At 39.1% G+C, this 27,446-nt stretch overlaps 1 protein-coding gene across 1 annotated transcript in view; it reads left to right on the plus strand.

Annotated features, from left to right (window-relative positions):
- The window catches only part of LOC137601298 (CUB and sushi domain-containing protein 3-like), a 237,255-nt gene that overhangs the window by 80,421 nt on the left and 129,388 nt on the right, over positions 1 to 27,446 (plus strand). The window contains exons 16-30 of the mRNA XM_068323436.1: positions 1,881 to 2,019; positions 3,497 to 3,684; positions 7,867 to 8,055; positions 10,318 to 10,434; positions 13,236 to 13,451; positions 14,779 to 14,967; positions 16,008 to 16,177; positions 17,449 to 17,605; positions 19,416 to 19,607; positions 20,902 to 21,028; positions 22,172 to 22,374; positions 23,237 to 23,428; positions 24,740 to 24,878; positions 26,207 to 26,394; positions 26,658 to 26,852. Coding sequence (XP_068179537.1) covers positions 1,881 to 2,019; positions 3,497 to 3,684; positions 7,867 to 8,055; positions 10,318 to 10,434; positions 13,236 to 13,451; positions 14,779 to 14,967; positions 16,008 to 16,177; positions 17,449 to 17,605; positions 19,416 to 19,607; positions 20,902 to 21,028; positions 22,172 to 22,374; positions 23,237 to 23,428; positions 24,740 to 24,878; positions 26,207 to 26,394; positions 26,658 to 26,852 — 2,601 coding nt within the window. The remainder of the gene's footprint in view (positions 1 to 1,880; positions 2,020 to 3,496; positions 3,685 to 7,866; positions 8,056 to 10,317; positions 10,435 to 13,235; positions 13,452 to 14,778; positions 14,968 to 16,007; positions 16,178 to 17,448; positions 17,606 to 19,415; positions 19,608 to 20,901; positions 21,029 to 22,171; positions 22,375 to 23,236; positions 23,429 to 24,739; positions 24,879 to 26,206; positions 26,395 to 26,657; positions 26,853 to 27,446) is intronic.

Below are 27,446 nucleotides of genomic sequence, written 5' to 3' on the forward strand. Positions count from 1 at the left end.
CTTATATGAAAGTGCCTCATCTGCAAGGGTGAATTGGGGAAAGAGTGAGGCATTGTTGATAGGACAGTGGAGGGATCAAGTGGTACCTACATTGCCTGGAGGGCTTAAGTGGGGGAAGAAGGGGCTGAAAGTTTTAGGTGGTTTTTTGGGCACTGAGGGCTACCAGAGGAGGAACTGGGAGGGAGTGAAGGAGAAAGTGTACCAAGTTGTCTAGATGGAAATGGTTGCTACCCCAGCTGTCATATAGAGGAAGAGTTCTGGTTGCTAATAACTTGGTTGCCTCAACTCTGTGGCACAAGCTGGTTCCTTTGACTCCACCGTCTAGTCTATTGGACGAGATCCAAAAGAATATTGTGGACTTCTTCTGTTCTGGCCGGCATTGGGTCAAAGCACCAGTACTGTACCTGCCGGTTAGTGAAGGAGGCCAAGGACTTGTGGACGTCAAATCTAAACTTGCTTCATTCCGACTGCAGACAGCTCAAAGATTCCTTTACGGCTGTGGCCCTAGCTGGCTGGATTCTGCTCGTCTGCTGCTGAGGAGAGCGGGGAGGTTGGCCTACGACAAACAGCTGTTCCTGCTTCGTTCGGAGGAGTTAGACCTTTCTTGGCTGTCTTCCTTTTACATAACTGTTATGCAAGCCTGGAGGATGTTTAACATAGCCCGCACTAAGCCTGAAACACCGGGATTGTGACTATTTGATGAACCTCTATTTTTTAAAGATTTTTTAAAAACTGACACTTTGCAATCGGTTAGCTTGAGGGTTAAGGTGAGAGGAGCTGGCTGCACTAAACTGGGGCATCTGATGGGGACAACAGTCGATGCCCTAATGGAGAAGTGTGGCATCAACTCCATCAGACTGGTTGAGAGAGTGGTGGATGAAGTCTGTGCCACCCTACCCCCTTCATTAAGAAGATTTGCGAGGGACCGGGACTTCTGTAATCAGTGGAGCGAGGAAGGCATTTACGTTTTTCCTTTGGTGACAATAACCCCATCCGTTGGGGAGTGGAGGGAAGGAGGAGGCCAACTCCTGACCATAACAACACCCATATTTGGCAGTTTTAAAGAGGCAAAGAAAAAGGACCTCTATGTGATGTGTGTAAAGATTACACACATTAGGACATTGGGAGGTGTTGGGGAGTCTAGGTGGGCCCGGTTTTCTGGCCCAGATTCTTCCCCGAAGGGCAGTTGGCGGAGCCTGTACAAACTGCCTGTTGAGAAACGGGCAGCAGACCTCCAGTGGAAGGTTGTACACAGGGCTATAGCCACGAACAGATACAGGGCGCACCTTGATCCTGAGCTGGGGGAGGGGTGTATATTTTGTGGAAACTGCGAAACCTTGGAACATTTGTTTGTTCAGTCTGCCCGGCTGGTGGCACTGTTTGATTTACTAAAAAGGTGGTTTCGGGGTTTTGGAAAAGATTTTACGTTTGATCTGTTTATCTTTGGACCTAAATATTCAGCGGTAAGCAAGCCTGTTATTGTGTTGCTCAATTTTTTGTCTGCAACTGCCAAAATGGCGATTTGGATTACACGCAGGAACCGGACTCGGGGAGCTGGTAGCACAGAAGTTGTGCCTGTGATGGAGGGACTGGTAAAAACCAGACTAAGGGTTGAACACTCCTACTACAAAATGACGGACAACTTGATAGTTTTTAACCAAATATGGGGTGTTCGGGAGGTTTTATGTTCTGTAGGTGAAAAAAACTCTTTGGTTATTAATTTTTGATAAATCTCTTTAATGTTATTGTTTTCTGATCTTTTTTTTTTTTTGATGTGGTGACTTATGATGTTTAGTTAAATGTAAATAAATGTTTCTTTGAAACCTCTCCTCTCCTCTCCTCTCCTCTCCTCTACTCTACTCTACTCTCCTCCCCTCTAGCTCCTTGTGGGGGGCACTACTCAGGGCCATCTGGTGTCATCCTCTCCCCGGGATGGCCAGGCTACTACAAAGACTCCCTGAGCTGTGAGTGGGTCATTGAGGCCGAGTTGGGGAGCTCCATCAAGATCAGCTTTGACAGGTTTGTAAGACACTGCTGTAATAACTCACCCGTGGAAACAAAGGCACACACTCTGGACATGCTCCACACAAAGATGTGCACAACTTACTGTGCATACAAATGTTGTGACACTGTCACATTCAGATATATCCTATAAAAGTTGAGGACCCCATGATCAACAACACTTCCATCAGTGAACAAATACACATAGCAACAGACCAAACCTTTGTTTTTTGTAGTCGTTTTTGTGTTCCTGGCCGGGTGTGTGGGTTTTTTTGTTGCCAACACAAAAAATTATGGTTATTCGTTTTCCCCATTTCTGAACAATCTCAAGGCGGTGGCCTTTCATTGACGTCACAAAGTGCTGATGTCGTTGCGCGCGGTGGTGGCTGCGTGAGAGGGACTTCGGAAAGATGTAGACTGCAATATTGTTAGGGAAAAAGGGGAATTGTGTTTGTGAATCATTTGTTTGAATATCCTAAAATGCACGGCGCCGAGTGCGCGCAACATATCAGGGCTTTGTTTATCATTATTTTCCCCAATACATCTTTGTTTAAGAATTTAGCTTTCATCCAACAAAAGAAGTCCTTGAGTGTATTAGCAACGTGCCGAATTAAGGTTGAGTTATTAGAATATCAGTACTACTATTTTATTTAATACTGTAGTTCATAGAGCTCCACAAACCATGTAGATTTACATAAATCCTTCATATGTGAACAAAGTCGAAGCCTGTTTAGAAAAAGATGCTTAAAGGAGATGAAATCAACTAAATCTTTTTTGAAAATATTTTGAAAATCTTCATTAATTCTTTTATTTTCCTACATGCTTACTCTCCCTTTCTCAAAGAAATGTTATTTATAACATTATATATATATATATATATATATATATATATATATATATATATATATATATATATATATATATATATACACACACACACACACACACACACACACACACACACACACACACACACACACACACACACACACACACACACACACACACACACACACACACACACATATATATATATATATTTCCTACCATTAAGAGGCCAAACCATGAACTTTTTTTATTTTGTAATCAAACTTTCTCAGTGTTGCCACACTTTTGTAAGTCAGAACAGGTCTACTTTTCCTGGAGGTAACATACATCCATTTTTCACAAAATATTGATAGTGATATTGTGATGTATAGTGATATTTCTGCTAATGTTGTTTGTTTGATGATGTAGAGACCGGAGGGTGACCACGAATCCATACCATGTCACATTCCCAAAACACTCATTGATCTTATTCTACTGCAATAATTGGAGCATTTTCTGTAAGAGCAGTTTGTCCTCATTTATCTCCTCAAAATCAGACTGTTTCCTCTGTAGAAACGAGTGGCTAAATGGCTTCAAACTGTCTAATCTGTCAAAGCACAAGCATCATCCTGAATACAAATAATAATCTTCACCACACTTCCTTTCTTCTGGTCTCTCTTCCTTTCAGGTTTCAGACTGAACTCAGTTATGACTTCCTGGAAGTACATGATGGTCCCAACCTGCTCTCTCCATTGATTGGCTCATATAATGGAACCCAAGTCCCTCAGTTCCTGTTTAGCAGTAGTAACTATTTGTACCTGCTTTTCACCACCGATAACAGTCGATCAAACAGTGGCTTCAAGATTTTCTATGAAGGTAAGAGTGTGCTATACCTGCAGGAAGATATACATACTAAGTATTTTTGGGAGAGTGAATAGATATTCTTAGCACTTATCTGCAAGATTTTCAAACTTATGCATTTTCAATTGGGTCCAGTGAATCCTATTTTTCATGTAACACTTCTATAAAGTTCTTATAACTTTGCTGAAAGACAGAATAACACTGCAAAAGTTTTAATCAAAATCAAATGGACTTGTTTGTTAAGGTTTCACCTCTCGTCCAAGAGGCTTTGCACATTTTATACAGTCTAACCTCTTAGGATCACCATGAGCTAGGTGTGAGAATCGACAATAAATAAAATATTCTGTTCCTGAGCTACACAATCATAAGTTCACCAGTAGTGCCATAATAATTCAATTCAGTGAGTTTTACTTCTTGGGTTGTTTAGTTATGGGATTTGAAAAATCCCACACACAACACAACAGCTTAAGTCATATGTTGTTGCTCGGGATAATTCTTCATGATCATATAATTCATTCATTTTCTGAACCTCTTTTCCGCTTATGCGGGTCACTGGGTTTGCTGGAGCCTATCCTAGCGGACTTATGGGTTTGAGACAGGGAGATGCTCCGGACATGGTGCCAGTGCATCGTGGATAATTATATCAGTAGTTTAAAAATGTTAGATTTTGCAATGCCTTTTGAGAAAGAGGTTTGGCTCCTTTGTGAAATAAAAGCAAAATGCTGGTCCTTTCCTTCAAAACAGTCAAATCTCTCAGGTTCAAATCAACATGGAAGGGTCTATAAATGTAAAAACACAAAATCTGTAAGAGACAAGATCACTACTAGTTCTCTGTTACACATAACAGAGTACTCTAAATAATACTGGGTATGCTCTCAAAGGATTTTTTTTTTTTTTGGATATTTTTATTCTTCTTCATTTTACGTAAAGCGGTGGAATTTGAACAAGCAAAAGGGAAAAACACACTGGACATGCTATGATATATTCTCACAATTGTATGCACTAGCACCATTATCCTTGTCACTCAGATGTGATTCATAAGACAGAGTTTGTTATTATATCTGTATTATTGACTGAAAGTGAACCACAAGTGCCTCTGTCTTATTATGTTTCACTCTCAAGTGCATTTTTCTTTAGTTGATGAGGCCATTGAAAAGCAATAACAGTAAGATCATATTAACTTCTTCCATTACAATTTAGGACATAATGTATCTTATTGCTGAAATGCTTAAGGGAAGCCCAGCCTAGTTCATTTGTAAAATTAGTCTTAGGAAGTGCTGGTGTGAATTATTCTGTGTATGAACCGAGGTAAAACAAACACTGTGCTGTATCCTTGTGATAAGAAACTTAGATCTATTCACTAAGAGAAAATGTGAATAAAATTGTAATCTACTGTATACGCTCAATGTATTTATTGATTACGCATGAATAAATGTCACATGGTCAAACGTTTCTTCTTTTATCCAGGAAGAAGTACCGTTTTCCAGAATTATGATGGGGATTTTTTTTCAAATTGACAATATCTATAAATTGGACAGCTGGGAACATATGTCATATTTAATCTGCTGAGGGTGCAGTTTCTCATAAATGTCAGCTTGCATGTTAGACCTTTAAAAACACAAACCATGTGTATTATGTGTTACTCATCAGCTCAACTTTTTTATGAACCAAAGTCTTTAACAATGATATCTCATGTAGTCAGGAAATAGGAATGCAGTAATGCAAGTAAAACACCTTCATTTTCTGTCTAAGATTAATACTTTAGATTACATGAAATTTTAATTTATGAAGCGCTTAAAATGCAGGTTCTGGTCATAGAATAGCACACGAGGCGGCACGGTGGCGCAGTGGGTAGAGCTGTTACCTCACAACACGGCAGTTCTGGGTTCAAGTCCCGCTCTGTGCGGAGTTTGCATGTTCTCCCTGTGTCGGCGTGAGTTCTCTCCAGGTTCTCTGGCTTCCTCCCACCTCCAAAAACATGTGCTTCAGGTTAATTGGCAGTTCCAAATTGCCCGTAGGAGTGAGAGCGTACATGGTTGTCTGTCAATGTGTGGCTATGCACTGGTGTCGCAACCGGAGGCTCCAGCTCCCCGTGACCTGCTATGGCGGATAAAGTGGTTCGGAAGATGAATGAATGAATACATGACACACCCAACAGTGACCCGCTTACACAACTGTTACCAGTGCCTAGATTGAGCATATTTTTAGTGCATCAAAAGTAGCCCTACTTGGAAGATATCCTGACAGTCCTGGAAATCAAAGAGAAAAATGGGGGTAACTCTGTGCAGCTTGTATCACTGAAGATTAAGAGGGAGTTCTTATTTTAGGAACAAAACCAGAAGACAAAAATATTATTTTGGAAACCTGGAAAATCAACACCATAAAAAGAGTAAAAGGAGGTATAGTCGATCAGTGTCAGTCAGGTCATTTCCCTCTTCCCAAGAAAAGTATTTCCTGTACTTCTCATCCTCAAGCAGAACATCTCCCTTCTGCTGTCCAAGCTTCTGAAAGTGTGTGACAATCATAAATCTAAAATGAGTTTTTTGATACCTTGTTTTTGCTAACACCAGAAGAATTAACATGTCTATAAAAGCCAATACTGAATTATTATAAGATGGATCATGCTCCACCCTTTGCTTGTGCTGTATGAAAATGAAAGCACAATATCTAAGATACAAGCTTTGCCATTTTTTACTTGTGATGTCAAATGGATCTAGAAACTGCCTAGCAGTGAACTGACAGTAGAGCCGTGGTATCTAGTTCCCACCCACAAGCCCATACAGCACCCACTTCACTTCGTCAAGCAGATGTTCACTTGTTTTATACCATTAAAACAAATGAGCTCTTGAAAATACTTCAACATAGTACTTCAATTAAAATGAGTACAGAACATATTGTGAAATAATTATTTGTGGTCTTTATTTGTCTGCTACTTCAACTGAGGATTTTTGTCCAATTCTACCTTGAGCCACCAGAGGACAATGATGACGCTTTGGAGGTTTTGGCTTCAGAGACATACAGTAGTCAAATAGGGCAGAGAAAATTCCCTCTCAGGACTTCTGATTTGTGTAGGGGTGTTACATGGGATTTTTTTTTTTAAGCTTTGTGAAGCATATTTCTTTGTGAGAGAGAGACTGAAGGGGATTAATATCTCATCATTTCATACACAAATGTCCACACTAAAACTAAATTAAACTAAACTAAATTAAATTTGGGCTTTTTGTCTAGAAGTAGGTGAAAGTATGAAACTAGCCTTTTGGTACAGATCGCTTCCATTCATTGTGGACTCTAGCCAATATTACTACAACGGAATGAATTGATAAGAAGCAAATAGGTTGTTAGGGAATTTGTATTTGATCATCTTTGGATTTAAGAACAGTAAAGCAGTTCAGCAGTTAGACAAATATTACATTATTCCTAACTGTGTTATAAAATAGTTTAAAATGAGCTAATGTTTTTCATCTGTCATTCAGAATATTTTTCCCTATCTTTATTAAGCATGAATGAACATTTATTTTTTAAGTTAAAAGTTAAAATGAAAGTAAATATGTATTTTTACAAAAACTTTAACAATTAGCTTTATGACCAGAGCTCTACCTTTGTTGTGATAATTGCAATAACATCAGAGGTTTTCCCTCTTTTGTGAGAATGTGACCTAGAAATATGACTGATTGCAAAAATAGAATTTCCATTTCATGTATCTGAAATGCCGTATGACTTCATTATTACTCTGCAGCTCAACAATCATATTTTATTTGCATAAGAAAGACCAGACTTCTTTTACTGTATAAATAGTTCAACTGAATCTGACATACTGCGTGGCAGGATGGAGAACATCCAGACATCCAGACACTAGCTCCATTTGACATCACGAGTAAAAAATGGCAAAGCTTGTATCTTAGATATTTCATTTTCATTTTCATACAGCACAAGAAAAGGGTGGAGCATGATCCATCTTATAATAATTCAGTATTGGCTTTTATAGACATGTTAATTCTTCTAGTGTTAGCAAAAACAAGGTATCAAAAAACACAGAATTTCTGTGCACATTATGTATCATGGTGAGGGTCATGTTTGAGTTGATAATTATCATCATCACTTAGATTAAAATTTAGAAAGTAGACATTTTGTGAATAAAATACAACTGTAAATTCAAGACAAACTCCAGAAATAACTGTTTGACTTTAATTTCTCTAGTGGTCACGCTGGACACATACTCCTGTATGGATCCTGGTATTCCAGTGAATGGCGCACGATCAAGCCACGATCTGTCAATTGGCTCCACAGTGTCCTTTCAGTGTGGCTTGGGATACCGACTGAGCCATGAGGAGCCCCTGGTTTGTGAGAAGAACCACTTCTGGAATCACCCACTGCCCACTTGTGATGGTGCGTTCAAGGAACACAAAATGCTTGTCATTGCTTTTCACCACAAACTCACCTTTTGAATACATGACCACACATTTCTCCTGCATAAATGCTACTTTTGACTTGCTATTCATCATATTTTGGTCTGTATGCGTGATATTTTATGACATGATGTTATTGATTTTGTACCCCTCAGGCTGAATGGTCATAAAATTAAAGCACTATACATCTTTTCCCTCAAGCATCCTAACATGAATGTTAAAAGTAACGAAGGGGACATGTCATTATTCTGGTAATGACTTCAAGTAATGGCTAGATATTATACAAAATATCAGCTCATTAGCATGTTTAGATTTTCTGGAGGAAAAACACATTAACAGTGCATTTGTACATACAAGCACGTATAGTCTGGCACTCTTAGCCACAAATACTTAAAGGATGGTCTCACTAGTAAGTGGTAAGAAAATTAAATTTGCAAAATGCAACTGGGCAGTTGCAACCATTTCTTTACTCAGAAACCTCAAAAGAAAAAGACACTTGGCCTTCCTTGAGAGAGAACATGACACAATCATGAGAAATTTTGACTTGCCTAAAGCAAGTCTACATAACCACAGAGACATTCTGTCAAAGTGCTTTTTTTTTATTTTTAAATTTTTTAAATTAAAAAAAAAAATCCCTGTAAAACAAAGCTGGGGTGGTACGAACCGTGTTATGCTTCGAATTGATCATTTTGCACTTCAAAGAATGAAGTTAAGCATTTTTCTGATTGTTTTGTTACACACAGCTTTCCTTTTACTGTCCTTGTGCAATTTTGTTCATTGAGCCGATCAAAAGCACACCAAAGGATGATTGTGGTGATTATTGTTGCAACACACAAACCGTAAATGATGACTATTCATCATGGATGACTCAGTTTGTAGAATATAACAAACTAAATGCATGCAAGGGTCATCAGGAAGCACTATAGCGTGCATATGATCCATCGCCTTGATATATGGCAACAGTCCCAATTGCTGTCTTGGAAAATGTCTTTTATCATGAAATATTTTCTAGCCTAGGTATGTCAGACTTGGTGCCAAATGCCTTGGCTCTCTGCCGTTGCAGCCCCCAAAGTAAATCGTTTGCCAAGCATGCTCATTTACTTTTAATGACTTTATGTAATTTTGGCTCATTAATAAAATATTACATATAATTCTGTTGGTGGGTAAGGATTCAGGCATCGATGTGTTGTGCTCACTGGAGGGCCCAGGGGTGCAAGGAGAGAGGAGTAGATGGGTGTGGGTGTGTGCAGCTGTGGAGCCTCAGGCATCTCAGTGATCCTCCAAAACATCATCTGACATTCATTACTCTGAAAATATGTGCATACACAAGAGTTGTACTTCTAATATTTGTCAAGATTGCTGTATTGAGGAAGGCATTGGAGTGTTTGGCTACACCACTCTGGGGCCATCCAGGAGGATGAACTGAAATGTAGCACGACGGAAAAACATTTAAACAAAAGAATTGTCAAACTTTCGAAATGTTGTGTTTAAAACATAGCTCCTTTAAGTTAGCTGACCTGTTATTTTAACACGAGGCCAGCAGGAGGAAACAATTGCAGGTTTGAGTAACATCCAATAAAACCTGTTGACACCGACATGGACCTTACATTAACCTCCTGATCCTCAGCACCCAATGAGGATAGAGATTTATCTCATTAACTTCCTTTAATTATGGTGCTGTTTTGTACTAAACTACTTGTCAGTAACAAAAACAAACCTAAGAATACCGATTCGACGGTGAATGTTCCTCCTCAGGAAAACACTCCTTGTCACATAACCTGCAATTACACTATACTGCAGGTTAAAAATGGATTAATTCCAGATTGAGTCAGGATTTGTCTATATTAGGGATATTCAAAATAACGATAAACACAAAATTAAAAATATTGTAATCCACTGACAGCAGTTGGTGTGACCCATAAGTTTATTTAATGGCTTATAGTGGTTCCCGATAGTGCCTTTTATAGATACCATATCAGAGGGGGAAATGTGTGTGGATACCTTAATTATTAAGGACAGGTTCAGAAGGATTGGTTCAGAGAGCAAAGAGGAAAAAAAAAACATTATGCTGGCAGAATTACAGGTACTCATAAAAATAGCAGGACAGGATGTGATACGACTCAACTGCATTATTCATTTAAATCAGTGCTCTGTCTGCGGGTGAGGGATTTATTGGCTCATCCGCAATTTCATTTTTTTTCCCAGCAACAGTAGTCAGTCATTATCTCCCCTTTGTATTCAGCGTCATGTGGCGGGGATATCAGGGGACCTGGAGGGATCATCTTATCACCTGGCTATCCAGAACTGTACTCCAACTCTCTAAACTGCACTTGGACTGTGGAGGTCAGCCACGGAAAAGGTAGGAAAACCCCATAGTTAACATAATGTATTCTTTAACATATAGTATACACATAAGTGGTGCTTAAAAATGCTTTATTTTCATATAGGCTTGAAGTACACATGCAGATGTTGTTCAAGAAATATATTGACTTTGTAGTCATTCACATCCAGCTACTCAGGAACAGTTTCTTTAATATTCTTCACCACAGTGACACTAAAAAAGTCCTACCAATGGTCAAATAATGAAACTATAAATTAGAATGACACTCCCGCTGCAGATTCCAAGAACATTACAAAGATTTATTACTATACAGTGAGAAGTGCATGGAGCATACATTTTACTAGAGCAAAGATCATTTAAATGCATCACTTTTTCATTGCAGGCATCTCGCCGGAATAATATTACACTCTGATTTCTTTTTAAAGTTTTGCTCTGATATCTGAGAATACTGTAAAGCTTAATTTCATTTTAATCTGGCCTTTTATAAAAAACAAACAAACACATCAGTAGATTCTCCACTTTCTTAAGTTAATAGTATTGTGCAGTGGGCTGTTTTAGATGCTCACCAGTAGTATTTCACCATGTTCCTAGACCAGTGGTTCTTAACCTGGGTCGATCCAACCCTAGGGGTTCGGTGAGTCGGTGTCAGGGGTTTGGCTGAGACACCTGACATGATGTGTCAGGTCTTTTTGCTGAACATACACGAATCACTGTATATGTTTGACACATCGTGTCAATTCGTGATGACACGCCCCCCCTTAGCCATCACTGGCTGCAGGTGATCACGCTACATCAATTAGCCTACCTGTGCTACATGGGATTTTGCGTACTCAGTAGTCGACTTAAGCCTGTCATGATGGTATGTCATCTGATTGCTTTCTTAATATTTTAATTCATAGTAATTATGTTGAACAAAAAAAAAGAAAGTGGTCGGACGAATATGTGCAACGTGAATTTACATCTACTGTATAACGGAATGTGATGGGAGTCAGCGTTCTGCATGATTTGCAATGTCAAGTTGAGCAACTCTAGTCTTGCACAGGCAAGAATAAAGGCACACTTCCTTAAGCTGCATGGGAAAAAAAAAGAAACAGACTTTGCTGTGAAAATGATATAAGAGTAGCACTTGCCAAGGTGAAGCCACACATATCTGAACTGGTCTCTCAATAACAACAGCAGAAGTCACACTGATTTACAGGTAGGTCATTTCATGTAAGTTCATGCACTGTCTTGGTTTTGTTCTTTGAAAAAGGTGACATTAATACACAATTCATTAAATACACCAGTAAATTTAACGCTATGTTTTGCCTCCTCTTTCAAAGGACCCATTAAAATGTCTTACTGCACATCAAATATTGTAAATTATCTTTTGATCTATTTGGCAAACAGTAGTCTTCTTATTGTCTCTAAAGAGTCACCACAAGAGGGTTCATCAGAGGCTTCTGTAGGACCCTTACTTTCAGTTTCTGACACCATTAAAGCTATTTTAAGGCCCTTTTCAGATTCAGTATCAACTTCAATTTGTTTTTAATGACCTACTTTTTTATCACTTGACATTTTAAGAGAAGGCACTTGTTTCTATCTTCCTACTATGCTTAATGGGAAAGGATCTTATATATAAGGTCAGAGTCAATGTTGTTCATCTGGCAGTACTTAAGATAAAATAGATTATACTGTAGTACATTATATACAATTAGTATTGAAGTCTTGTGATATCCATTGAAGTGTCTGAACCTCAGGTGATGGTCTTGATGCTCTTCATTGCATATAAAGCTTTTTTATGTCAAAATACATGATGCATTTTTTTTATCATAGCACTGATTTACGTACATTGTGTATTTTTGTCCTGTGGCTACGAACTGCGACACACATTTATCTCCAGGGACAGGGAGTACATAACTATTCCAGTAGTAATTACCATTATCCTGTATCTACCATATTAGAATATTTGGATGTCCCCTCATGGTTATGGCTTTTGATTAATTGATCCTTTGCCTTTAGTCTCTGTAATATAATTAGTGTTTTACAGAGCACAATCAATCATTTCATTTTGTTATCTATTTTATAGCCATTTTGGACTTTCTTGATCAAGTGAGCGAGACATTTTGGAGTTCATTACAGAGTCATATTCGCACGGATTCAACAGATGGCATTAAAATGGCAGCTCTTATTGTGAAAAACAGCCAGCTGGCCGTCACGATGGGAATGTTGTTATAGAGTCTGAGTTACAGTGTGGAAATAGAAATGAGGTGCATCAACCTGCATCCCGTTTTCAGACTTAAACAAACCTTGGTGTGTTTTTGTTGCTCTGTAGCAGATTTTCTTCCAGCTATGTCTCTACTATCTAATACTAACTAATGCGCATTGACTGAGGGGATATCAATGAAAATTCAATTGCTTAGTCATAAAAAAGACAGCAGTGAAAGTTTAAAATATAAACAACAATTTTTCACTTTTCACAGTCAAACACTGCTTTTTGAAAGTGAATATGATCTTTTTAGTGGGTTTGTTTTCTGCTGCTGCTTGGAGGTATAAAGAAAGAAAGATATTAGTTATGCTTTGGAAAAAAAACATTATTCACTTCGATTTCACACCAACCATTAAATCACAATAGTTTTTTGACTATAGTGCAGTTTGAGTTATTGTCAAATTCAGTTTAAGGGGAAGTGGATTGAAATAATCTATGGTTTACAATGTAAAAAAACCAAATTCTTGACCTTATGGATCAGCACTAATGTAAGTTGATTCATTACAAACTATTCAAAGGTGTTCTTTTGTATTTTCCTTGACCCCTGGGCTTCCTTATTTCCCCCTTCAAGGTGTCCAATTCACTTTCCATTCCTTCAACCTGGAGGATCACCATGACTACCTTCTGATAACAGAAAATGGAAGCTTTGCCCAGCCATTGGCTCGACTCACTGGCTCAGAAAGGCCTGCACCAGTCAACGCCGGCCTGTATGGGAACTTCAAGGCCCAGCTACGCTTCATTTCTGACTTCTCAATATCGCTGCAGGGATTCAACATCTCCTTTTCTGGTATGGAGTCATGAGGATTGTGTCTGTAGGAGGTAGATGGGAGGTATTGTTAGATGTGTATACAGGATGGGTTGGGAGAGTTTTCAAAGAGGGAGGGAGATGAATTGTGTGGGGGATAGACAAAGAGGAGCTGTGGGGATACTGGAAAAGGTTGTGGGTGGGTTGCAAAGTCTAAGGGGAAGAAAGTCGAAGTAAAAAAACGGTGATGGACAGATGAAAAGACAAAGACGACTTGTTTAATGATGAGATAAAAAGTGGAAAGCCGTGCAAAAGTGTGCATAAAGTAACATGCAAGGAATGATTTGTCGGTCAGAACGAGAGCAGGATTAAGGCAGACCGCGCCTCAGGCTGTGCCCGCTGATCATAGGAGGATAATTAGGAGACACCGAGGTCACTTACGTAGAGGGTGTCTGACCATGATGAGAATGATCATCAAAGCATGCCATGTGGGTCAGTATCCTCAGGACCAAAGAGAAGGTGGGGGGGAGATGGGTGGTACTACAGAAATAATGGGTTGATAGAGAGATGGAGATGACAAGCTTAGAGAAGGAGAAAGAGAAAAAGAAAATATATGACAGATGACTATGCTGAGTATGCAGGGTTGATGGAGAGGGCAGAGGGAGAGAAAAAGAAAGGAAGACTGAACAAGAGAGATGAACAGTATAAAAGCTTTGAGAGAGAGCAAAGGGGGTCTGCTTTATGGGCTTTCTGACTCAATGTTTGACTGCTGCTCACTGAAGAAAACCATAATTTATGTACTCATGAATATTCAAGATATATTTTTCATTCTTGTGGTGGCATGCTCTGTATTTGGCATCTATTGAGTTCAGTTTTAAACATTTTGTGACCTTTTATTGAATATTTGCCATTGCTGTTGGGCCACAACCTCCGTTCGCTGTGTTAAAGTCAACAGGCCTACGTACTGTTTCTCTGAAACAGTACTGTTTCTCTGAAACAGAAAAAAGCTGCTGGGAGCCAGGACTTTACTCTCGTTCGGCAGCATGAGTTACATTCACTTTTGAAATGATAAGGCCACTAACAGTCCATGTCTAACAATCTTGCACACAGGGTGGGCTAGTTTTTTAGAGAACCCATTCGTTATCCAGACATACAGGGCTCAAGCTTTTTGGAACTTATCCCAATCAGATGAAGTGTCCTTAAGCAGGGCGGTTAATGAGCACAAGCTGCAATTTTGCTGTTTTCTGACACAGAGAGAACAGGACAAAAGATAATTTTAAATTCACACTAAGTTAACAAATCATATTTCATTTAAGTATGCAGTTGTCCCTTATTAGTATTCTTTTTTTTTTGCCTGTCGTGCTTGTAGAGTATGATCTGGAACCCTGTCAGGACCCTGGAACGCCTCGGTTCGGCTGGCACACAGGTTCCATGTTTGGCATCGGTGACTCAGTAGCATTCTACTGCAACACAGGATATCGTCTCCAAGGGGCGAAGGAGATCATGTGCTTGGGAGGTGGCCGTCGCATGTGGAGTGCCCCTCTGCCAAGGTGTGTGGGTACGTGGTCAGCTGCTTTTATTACGCTTCCTTTCCTGTTGTATATTGCATACATTTTAAATGTATTTGGAATGTATAAAATGTTTAAGAAAATCAAGAATTAAAAAGGAATGTATTCAAGTGGATGTACTTAGTAGATTACAATTAAAAGCCATGACCTGTGTTTTATACTGATCCAAGCTGCTGGGTCAAAACTATCCCAGGAAAGCTATTTTCCATTGAAGGGTTCTCTATGGTGGAGTGTGGAGACAATCACTGTACAGATTTTTTTTTTTACCTTGGAGAAACTCAATTACTTGCTTAACTTGCACATCCTAAGAGGCGACTCCAGAGATGAAGTTGTTTCCTGACTAAAGCATTGTGTCATTTAAACTGCTCCCATCACACCCTGTGATGAAGAGCTTATCCTGTCTCTGGCACACCACTTAAGTGCTGTGTTAGAGATGTGAATGACATGAATTTTGCATGATAACAGAGTTCAGAATGGTATAGAAAAAATGTATATACTGTATTGGAAATGTAGTGGCTCATTTTGATTGACAATGAATGTTTAAAGAGGCATAGCTATTTTGTACTGAATAAAAAAGGACTGGCAGCTATGTCGTGTTCCTTCATATGCATAATCTATGTAGAGAAATGCATAGTGTGTCCCTTCCATTCAGAGTCTATAATTTGCACTTTGCTTGTTAATTTTGTCTTGGCATGGTGTAAGAATGCCAGTAGGGTATATTGAAATGAAGCCTGTAATGTTTGCACGCTGGGTGTTTAATATTCCACTCAGTGGTTCACAATATGTCAGAAGCAGTTCATAATGAGTATTATGATACTAAAGTAATAAAAGGGATGGACACATGGCTAAATCAGTAATTATGATCATCCCAATAAGACATTTGAATTATACCTTTATCTTTTTAGTAGCATGCTAATGAAGCATTTATAGACTGTCTAGTCATTTTAGTGTATTTAATCCAAATCTAGTTGAGTCTGTTTTTCCAGTGCTTGTTTTTATGCAACTGATTGCATCCATTGTGTGTGTGCAGCGGAGTGCGGATCGACAGTCTCCAACAACGAAGGAGTTCTTTTGTCACCAAACTATCCAATGAACTATGACAACAGTCACGAATGTGTGTATAGCATCCAGGTCCAAACAGGCAAAGGAATCAACATCACCGCCACCTCATTTCAGCTCACACAGGGTGACATCCTCAAGGTAAAGAGACAGAGCATTCCTTATTTGTCTGCTGAGAGAAAATACATTACCAACAAATAAACATAAGTCTGTTTGTTAAGGGTGACTTCAAATCAAATTGTATCATTTATGTTACAAGCAGCTGAGGTAGGTCCCACTGTTTTATAGTACGTGCAGGCAAGATTCCGTGGAAACCACCAGGCAGAATATGCAATTGTTTAACATCGGAGGCCAGAGCATAAGTCAGACAGCATTAGCAGCATCACTCCTATGGGATGGAAGTGTCTTTGCTCAAGGGCATTTTAGCAGTTTTGGTGAGCACCACAGATGTGATGCAAATGACTGTGTAGTCCCCACTTCACAGCTGGAAGGCATCCTTTTTGGGATGCAGATGTCTTATCTAATGCTCCAATTAACAGAGCATTGTAGCATGCTCTGTGTTTCTAGTAATGGAGTTGTGTAGACAGTAATCTCTTGTACTTAGTCATTTTTAAGAACATCTGAAATTTGGAAAGACGTGTTTGGAGATTTTAATTGGCTTAAAGAAAAGGACAAACAAAACATAGAGGACCCCAGTAGTTTTAAATAAGAAAAAGGTGCAGTTTTTTACTTGTTTGTGCCTAACAGCAGTCAATCAATAAAGATTATGTATACTCCTGGAATTTTGCACATTTAAAATTTTGAAACCCTATCCCTTCAATACAGGAATTACAGATAAACATAACATGAGGATTTTATATATATATATATATATATATATATATATATATATATATATATATATATATATATATATATATATATATATATATATATATATATATATATATATATATATATATATATATATATATATAAAAACAAAAAAAATAATGTACTCAACTCCTTTGTTGAGAAATGCGATGCTTTTAAACTCTGACTGAATTTTATTTCTTCAGAACTGAAGAACATTTAATGCTTGGCCTGTCAGTGCTGTTAAAGAGTTCTTTTCTTTTTTACAGTACTTTGACTTCATGAATCCACCACCTAGTTAATTCAGCTCTACACATGCACAATAGCTAATCAATGGGAAGAATTACAGTCACTGCAAGCTCATTTTCACATCCTGTCCAGGACATTGGTTTTACAATAAAGATGCCTGAGGATATGTAGCACCAATAGCTTCTTCTTAATTATGGCTCTGTTTCTTTTGTATTAATATTTAATTCTTAATATTATCAGTCTACTTTATTGTATTTAAATCTCCAGAAGCTACAGAACTCTCCATCGTGTTTGTGTCTACCTGTACTCAGGTGTATGATGGTAAAGATGGTGCAGCTCCACTACTTGGTTCGTACACAGGGACGCTCATGCAGGGTCTGTCACTTACCAGCACCTCCAACTATCTGTGGCTGGAATTCTACTCTGATCAGGAGGTGACGGCGGCAGGGTTCCGGCTCATGTACCACAGTAAGTCACATTTCATTTTCATGGGGGAGGTGGTCCCCAAATGGTTTCCAAATGAGTAAAATGAGCCTGACTTCAGGAGTCAGGAATTTCAAGTAGCGGAATATAAAATAATTTTTTAATTGACCCTCACTCTGCTTCAGTGTGTTTTTCACTGTCAGAGAATCCATTAAACACAGCATGGAGTTCCTGTGCTGTTCCTGCATGAAAATTACCCTTTTTTTCTCCTCCTTCTCAGTCTGTCTGTCTCTCTGCATTTGGACCACTGTTCCCTGTTTTCTTTTGCTCTCTCCTCATGCAATTATGATCCATGCCGCATAAGCGTACCTTGTTAAAACTGTGGTTTATCGTTGGGATTGCTTGAAATTTGCGTGTATGTGTGTGTGTGCGTGTGCGTGGATTCAAAGTTTGATCCACTGCTGCAAGTGTTCCAGGAATAAATGTTATTTTTTTAACTCCTCTAATTGGTTCACTCATGTGTGTTGGTGCTAACTGTTTCTAATTTATTACTGTGACGTGAACATGTTTTGGTGACACCGCATTTTGTCGTCCATTGTTTGTGTGTTTCATCTGCAGTGGAGCTCTCTGAATTCCTTTTGTCTACAAGTGGGTTTTGTAGGGTAGAATGCAACATAGAGTGAATGGCAACAGGCCAAAACTGCTTATATTTGAACAGTATGAAAGCAAAAAAGAAAAACTTTTCAGCTAAATTTCAGTCACATAGCCTATGTCTTCAGTTTTTAAGCTTATAATATTTGAAGGGAATGAGTCAGTTAATCATCATTTTCTTATCACCGCTTCATCCGCTATTGCGGGTCATGGGGAGTTGGAGCCTATCCCAGCTGGCTTAGGGTGTGAGGCGGTGGACACTGTGTATTTTAGATCAATAAATTTCTATCAATGTATAAATGCAAAGGGATAGACAGAAATAACGATGTGATGTCAAGTTCTTTTTCCACACTCGGGAATGTGCACAAGGTAAATATCACTAGTACCCTTTATCCATTTGAAGGGTTGGCCTTCACCTGGTCTTTTCAACTTGAATGAATAGCCCCTTTCAACCTGGAGAGGAGTGAATGATGTATGAACAGCACAGGGGCAAGGAGAGTGTGTGCTATGGCAATCTCATATCTAGTCTGCACATGAAATCTGATCTTGTTTTCATGACTCTTCCACAAAAAATGCTGAGCCAATTTTCTAAATGTGAGCAGTAACTGCTGGAGATTTATTTGGGCACTTGTAATACTACCATAACATCTGGCATGTGCTTGGACCTAGCTGTGAGAAGTTATCATAAATCAGCATCATTGGGTTTATGTGAGGGCACTATTGCTGCATAGCAGAACACTTTCATATAGTACCTGAAGACAGAAGCATATATAGAAGGTGGTCAAATCAGTTTGAGTTATTGTGGCATGTTCGTGTTTGTTTCATTTCTTTCGTATTACCCCAAAGTGCTATGAAAGGGCAGACTGTGTCTCAGTTGTAGTAAATGTCCACTCTCGGTTGAACATTTCATTGTTAACATCTAATTGTTCCCTCTCTCCAAAAGGAATCTTTCACTGCCAAGTTACATAATGGAACGGTATGCCCAGCTCACATCTGTGATCAACTGGAAATTAATCCTCAAAGCTCAATCAATGCCTCTTTAAAATATAGATAAACAGAAAATATGGCGCTAGTTTACAGAACGGCCACTCTCCAGGGAATGTGTGGTCCTGTAATCATGGTTTTTTGTGATGTCACTCTTCATTTTGGATTCTTATCTGCACTCTACTCTTTCTTCCTTGTCTTCCTAATCTTACTTGTCCAGGTTTTGAGCTGTCCCACTGTGACGATCCAGGTGTGCCGCAGTTTGGCTTTAAAGTCAGTGACCAGGGTCATTTTGCGGGAAGTGCCATAACCTTCGGCTGCGACCAAGGCTACACCCTGCACGGCAGTGGCATGCTCAAGTGCATGACTGGGGAGAGAAGGGCATGGGACAACCACTTGCCATCATGTATAGGTCAGTATTTGGGCCTGTGCCTGTTGTCTATGGGTCTGTCATATATTTTTCAGTCTGACATTCTGTCCTCCAGGTCTCTCCATCTGGTCCTTCTGTAGCAGCTTATATTTTCATGCAGGACAGACACACAGCATAGCTCAACTATCTGTTAGTCCCTATTTGATCCCTATTCAATATGAATTGAACAGAATAATTCATCTATCAATAACTCTGATGATTTATTAAGAATCGGTAATCTTTCTGTGTGTCCTTTAAGCAAAACACAATGTATACAGTCATTATGGATTTAATGGTCTACCAGTCTTATAACAGTATTGCTATTGAGAAATATTTAAGTCACTCTGAAGTTATTTTTAAACTATTCATATGAACCAATGGATATAAATTACAGTCTGTACTTCGATATTCAGAACAAGTTGAGACAGAAGATAGAGAAATGTTGAAGCTATTACACCTGCGTGCAGCTATAGTCTGCAAGGTGCTTTCAGGACATAATGTCTAGCAGGGATGGATTCGGGGTAAAAAATGATTTACAAATTTGTGTACGTGTGCAGAATTGTTCTTTAAATGCTGCTGCCTACTGCCTCTTTACGATGAAACATGTATTTGTTCCTGTATGCTGTGGCAAGTTCAGTGCAATCACAAAAAAGCTAAATCAGCCTATTGATCAACTGTTTAACAGTGCTAGATCACTGAATGGTCAATACTGATAGTGAACTTTGTATCCGACTTGAATGTGAACAGGGTTTCTTGCCACCTCTCCAGGGCCACATCCTGTTAAGGACTTTTATGTTTGCCCAGTGTTATGACACTTATTATAACCACTGTGACAATCTAATGCAATTTTCCTATTAATTAATTGCCAGTTGTTCTGTAATACAAATTGTAAGATGACAGCCTGGGGAAAGACAACATAGATTGGATGATAACATATTTCTTGAGTCATTAACATTTGTAGCAGTGCCCTCCCTGCAGTGCATGGCCCAGCCTACATATTCTATGGACACAATCTTTTAAAGTTAATTAATGGCACCATTAAGAGGCTTACTTAGAGACAAAACAAGTCCATAGTATCACTGAGTATCTGTCCAGGCAGGAAAGAACCTGGTTGCAGTCGTTCTCCCTGATATCAGACTTTAGCTGTATTTTTTCCCCACTTTTCTTGCTGTAGATGGAGCTTCAGTTGCAGAATGTTTTCTCTGTTTGGTTTTAGCATACTTTATGAGTGTTTGCTTAGTGTTTCCTCTTGTGTGAGCATATTGGCGGTTTTAAACATTTTCTTTTGTGCATACAGCGGAGTGTGGTGGCAGCTTCAGGGGTGAATCTACTGGGCGTATCCTCTCTCCTGGATATCCATTCCCCTATGACAACAACCTGAAGTGCACCTGGACGATTGAGGTCAACTCCGGCAACATTGTGAGGTAAATCAAGTTATTAATAGCATGGTAATATATATATATATATATATATATATATATATATATATATATATATATATATATATGCATCCATAACTGTGTTTCCAGAAGGAATTTAAAAGACTTTGCATTTGTCATTGTCCAACTTTCAGCATTTCATTGGATAGGATATTTAAATTAGGCTGCATGATAATGTATCAAAATATGCTAATTGCACTGAGAATCATTATGTATGAAGCTGGGTGGTGAAGATAAAACAATATATTTGTGAATTAAGAATCTAACTTAATAAATATTCTAATAAGTATTTAAATTCAACAAGGTGCAGAATCTCATTTATCATAAGACTTCAGTTTACACACAGGGTACTGCATTGCATTGCTTTTCAAGTTAGGTCATCATGCACCTCACAAAGACTTAAATGAGAAAACATCCTTAAAAATAATTTAATGAAATGTTGTGAAGTCGCTTAACATATGATACGAAGTGTAAGTCTAGAGTTAAATGTCATGGAGAGAGACCGCCTGCAGTAGCTGTGTTAACAATTATTGTGAAAGGGACTTTGTAGATTCTGTAACAGCACCCAAGGGAACATTCCATGGAATTGTTATTTATGTATGTATGTATTTATTTATTTATCTATCTATCTTAGTTTTACTGTCAAATTTTGAGATCGAATTAAACGTGTACGGTTGCAGGAAATCAGGCCCCGTCCACACGATGACGGATTTCTTTGAAAACGCAACTTTTTGAAAACGCATTGAAAACGATTCGCGTCCACACGCGTCCAAGTTCCGGCATCGTGTGGACGGGGTCTCATTCTTCACTCTTGTATTTGTAACTTTGGCAGAAAATGATTGATGAAACCAAATCTCAACTGAAAGGACCCCCAAAGAATAGGGAGACTGACTCCATAAATATGTGCTTTAAACAAACTTTAATCCTGCTTACCTTGGTATCCATCCATTTTTTGTAATGTTTAGTTTTGTTTGTTTGAAATACAAATTTTCACTTCGGGACGATCGTCATCACACCACTCTGCTAAACATCAGTGGTGTGATGAAAGCTGAAATCATGCCTGAAAATGTGGACGTAAAAACATAAAGTAGCTGAAATAACAGCTTCTCTTTTGTTTCTCTTACTCAGTCTTCAGTTTCTTGCCTTTGACACGGAGGCCTCCCATGACATCCTGAAGGTTTGGGATGGGCCCCCCGAAAATGAGATGTCTCTGAAGGAAGTTAGCGGCTCGCTGCTGCCTGAAGGGATCCACTCCACTCTCAACGTTGTTACCATTCAGTTTGAGACCGACTTTTATATCACCAAGTCTGGCTTTGCCATCGACTTCTCCAGTGAGTAGTTGTATTTGAGCGGTTCGTATGTTGTAGACATACCTATGTTATTTATCAGCTCTCAATGACAGTCCCTCTAAAGAGAATATATCAGAATTTCATTCGGTCAACATACAGGTATGTGTCAGGTAAGTGTTAATACTATTCAAAATGTATTTAATGGGATGTAAATATACAGTTTGTCGCTAATGCTAATGGGTTGCTGTACTACATAGCTGGTAGAATACATAGTTCTGGTGGGGGGCTGCTGTTTCACTTTTAGTCTTTATGTAGAATTAAGTTTAAAAGTGCATTTATTGCAGTATGGATTGTTATAATCCATCGCTTCACTGTTCTGAAAACCACCTGAGTTAGCAGTCTGCACTTGATGATAAAATGTATTTTGCTTTTTATGTCATGTATTACTCACATGATATACACTCTGCTCACCATTACACCTTCTGGGTCTTTTGTATATTATCGACATTTTTCACCTGATAATATATTTGCCCAGATGTATTGATATTTTAAAAAGATGAAAGAAGCAGCAATATACTTAAACGTGTTAAGTCTCCAAAAGTCTGTCTGGATGGGAGCATTTGAAGAATCCGTCAGATTTTAGCAGATCACCCTGGTAGCTCTAGGCTGCTCCACAGCTGTGGGTTAAGAAAACAGATTGGGAAAACACGGCAGGATTTTCTCTGGTATCACTCTGTAATCGGCTCTGTGCTCTAAGTCAGTTAGAGCTGCAGTTTCAGCTTAACAGCTGCCCACCATGTGATATGAAACTCTTGCGCGAGTGTCCCTCATTGATTACCTGTGCTTTCCACACACTTGTGTGCTTTATGCATGTGTGTTTTGTGTGTGTCTGCTTGTCCTTCAGGTTCACTTGCTACAGCTTGCAGAGATCCAGGTATTCCTATGAATGGCAGTCGCAACGGGGAAGGGCGGGAGCCTGGCGACTCAGTGACCTTCTCATGTGATCCAGGATATGAATTGCAGGGAGAGAGCAGAATCACCTGCATCCAAGTGGAAAATAGATACTACTGGCAGCCCAGCCCGCCAAGCTGCATTGGTGAGAGAGAGGGGGGGATCATGGAAGAGGCAGAGAGGAGAGGGATGTGTGGAAGAGGCGTAAATGTAATGGATCAGTGAAAGATAGATGAAAGGAGGAGCAGAGAAGAGGAATGGGGTATTGAGGGAGTTTTTTTTTTTAATTAACTGACTGCAGCAGAAACTGCATTCTTGTTGTCTTAAAAATCTGTTCAGCATTAACAAGGGTCCTCCTAATTTTTTTTGTCATTGCCAGCTTTGGTATAGACAAGTCCATAGCCACTGAGTACTCTTAGGTTTCTCAAAACAATGTCTTATTGGAGCTTAAAGAGCTAATTACTAGACAGTGCATTTAGAAATCAAGCTAAGTGAGTCCAAACAAAGATATTCTTGACTGGCTGCCAAAGACTGGAACACAACACAGACACACTAACACACACACACACACACACACACACACACACACACACACACACACACACACACACACACACACACACACACACACACACACACACACACACACACACACACACACACACACACACACGCACATTAGATAAGGAATAAGCTAGGCTTTCATAGGTCTTACTATACAGCTACAAGGTCACACAACTCAGTGTGATATAACAGTAGACAGAAAGCAACACATTACTGTAGGTGCCCTCATCCAATTGACACCAAACCCTGCGTGAGACACAGAAGAGACAACATTAACTGACGGGTAAAGCTTTTTGTCAGGCTCAGAGATTTAGGCACAGAGGTTGCCCTCAAACCTGTTTCATTGTTCTAAATCCATCATTGAAATCACCCATGAAAAAGAGAAAAATGTGAAGACAATTATACAAATGAGGAGAAGTATTCAGTACACTAGCAGTTGGGTTGGTTCAAGAGTTGCAGAAAAATGAAAGATGTGGAGTAACAGAGAAATATAAGTGACTGCTTTAATAATGCATTGCTGGAAAGTTCTTTTTTCCATACTTGAGCCTACTTGTCATTTTATGACCTTTTAAATCTGAGTATACAAAGTGAAATTCTGTACACTTGACAGGTTACATCAAGAATCAAATGGAAAACATACCATTAAGATCCAAACCCTTTATTCGGCAAGTTGCAGAAAAATAATTTTTCTCATAAGTTTGTGCAGAAGTAATGGAAAGGTCCTTCTAATGTCCATTTCCTTTGACCTGATGTGTCTGCAGTACCAGATAGTTGTACCTATATATAATGGTCTGCATGTTATTTCCCTGCCTTTCTCAGACTAAATACAGTTCAGTAAAAGGTGTTCACAGCAACTTTCCCATTCATCTCTCTTTTTTTTTAATCTCTGAAGCTCCATGTGGTGGGAATGTGACTGGATCTTCAGGATTCATCCTGTCTCCCAACTACCCACACCCCTACCCACACAGCAAAGACTGTGACTGGCTCATTACCGTTCACTCAGACTATGTCATTTCCTTGGCTTTCATCAGGTAATGTGAGCCACTTCTTTCAATTTAAGTTGTTTTCAGTTATCAAAAAAGCAACACTGTTTGTCGAGATGTTAAGAAAGCCCAACCGTTCACAATTTAAATGTGTCTAATGAACGTTATTGAAGTATGTGTTAAAAAGCTCAGAAAAAAAGGCCTCTGCAGGATGGGAAAGAAAGACTGAAGAAATCTCTTCTGACCCTTTGAGTACATGCTCCAGTAGATTACAAGATGAAGTTTTCCCTAAACCAATGGCATGTTTGTGACCTGCCTGTAACAGAATAGAGCCAGGTCTTAGTGGATGCACAGCAGCACAGCTTGTGCCATGGAATTGCTTGTTTTCTGCAGTGGAACGAGGTATAACATCATAGTATTGAACAAAGTTGGCCATGCACACTGTGTTAAGAGGAGGAACAGGTTTGAGTCCAGCTGTGTTGGGAGATAGGCTGAAGGAAGCAGCGGCTCTACAAACACCTAGAAGGCAGGTATGTCTGGTGCTTGCCTGCAAATTGGTGAAACAAGGTTTTAAGGTGGAGGATATATCACTACAGAAGTGTGGTTTAAGTAACGCACATTTTCTAGGCTCAATGGGACTGCAACTATTACATTATTAATTTGCAGTCTATTCCTTTAGCAGCAGAATGACAGATGAGCCAGAGGGCAGGCTTCATGGCAATTCTATTTTTCTAGTCTGGCCATGAACAATTTGAGATCTACTGTACAATGGCCATTTTTGTGTCCTCATCCACTTCCCCTCTTTTCAATGAGAATGAGAGCCATGCACCATCTTTACAACGTTGTCCTTCAACGTAAACATCTAGTAGCGTTAGTACAATGTAGTTCACTCTCCAGGGAAAGCCAAATGAAAATATAGAGTTATGGATTTAAATTGGAGTTGCCTTGATCCAACTCAAATGCAATTATCTCCAAGCTATTTACATTTTTGTCATAATTCACGCTCATTATTTTGAAAACAAATGCTCCACTCTCCCTCAATGCGGCCTGTGATTTGATATACAGTGCTACAATATGAAACTATCTTTTCACACTGCATTGCCGTCGCCGTCTGGGAAGATTTTGTGCCAGTGCAGTGTCACAACAATTTAATCTCTTCTCACCTCTTGAGGGAGATATCTTTTTTTTATCACTTTGTCTCGAGATGCAAAACAAATCGCTTGGCATGACTCACTTCTAACGCTGTAGCGCACACTCATTTTCAAACCCTTAATGCATTCTAAATCTCACATATAATCTGTACATCTTGTGGTTAAGTCTGGGCTAAATAATTACTGTTTTATCTCTCACTTGTCTCTTTCTTTCACTTGCTACAGCTTCAGTATCGAGCCCAACTATGATTTCTTGTATATCTATGATGGATCCGACAGCAGCGCTCATCTGATTGGTAGTTTCCAAGACAGTAAACTTCCTGAGAAGATTGAGAGCACGTCCAACTTTATGTATTTGGCGTTTCGCAGTGATGGTTCTGTGAGCTACACTGGCTTTCATTTGGAATATAAAGGTAATGTGAAAGCTTGAGTATGTGGGATTCTACATTCATAGTCAGATTCTTTCATTTGAAATTTAAAAAAAAAACTCTTCTGTGTAATGTTCTTTCCTGTTCATTTCCTGTCTACGCCAGTTGTGAGAATAACCTTAGTTTCACTATCATCCATGTCCAGCATGTAGCCTGTATAGCTATTTCTATCCATCTTTGCTTATGTAGAAACATTTTTTAAAAATATTTTTGTCTCCTTCTGAATATTTTTCACTTTCAATTTGCAGCAAAACTGCGGGAAGCATGTTTTGACCCTGGGAATATGATGAATGGTACTAGAATGGGTACTGACTACAAGCTGGGGTCTATGGTGACATTTCATTGTGAAGCTGGCTACCTGCTTCAGGGCTACTCCACTCTGACATGTGTCATGGGTAACAGCCAGAGACCAGAGTGGGACAGAGCCAAACCGAGCTGTCAAGGTGAGATGTAACACTTCTACATAAACAGACAGGCAGAGACCTACACTGCAGCGTTTTGGTCAATATTTGATAATATGTGGTGCCAGGGCTGTGTCCTGCAGAATGCGAGAAAAGCAAACTCTGAGGACAAAATTCCGTCACGGACATGTTATGCACTGCAGATTCATTGTTATAGATGCAAATCAAACTATGAAAGAAGTATGGAGGACATGCTACTGTACATACGCATATATCAGGCACATATCTACATGATGGGTATTATTTAGAGCAGTTGGAAAACAAATAAAAAGGATACCAAATCCATGCAACATCGACTAAAATACAAAAAAAGATACAACAGCTGGAAATAATCATGATGTTAATTCCAGACAGAATTTATGAATTACAGATGACAGAATTACACAAGAACATCATTGTAGATATATAATAAAATACTTTATTACCGTAATGCAACTTTTACATCCTTACCTCTGCTGAATTCATTTTATCCTCAGGGGGTGTAGAAGGTTAGGATTTGGGTCAGAGTTAAACCAAGCTTTAAGCCACTGAGGTATTGCACCACACTTATGTGAATGACACATTTCAGATTTTGCT

Source organism: Antennarius striatus, chromosome 9 (genome assembly GCF_040054535.1).
Source record: "Antennarius striatus isolate MH-2024 chromosome 9, ASM4005453v1, whole genome shotgun sequence".
In the NCBI taxonomy this organism is placed as follows: domain Eukaryota; kingdom Metazoa; phylum Chordata; class Actinopteri; order Lophiiformes; family Antennariidae; genus Antennarius; species Antennarius striatus.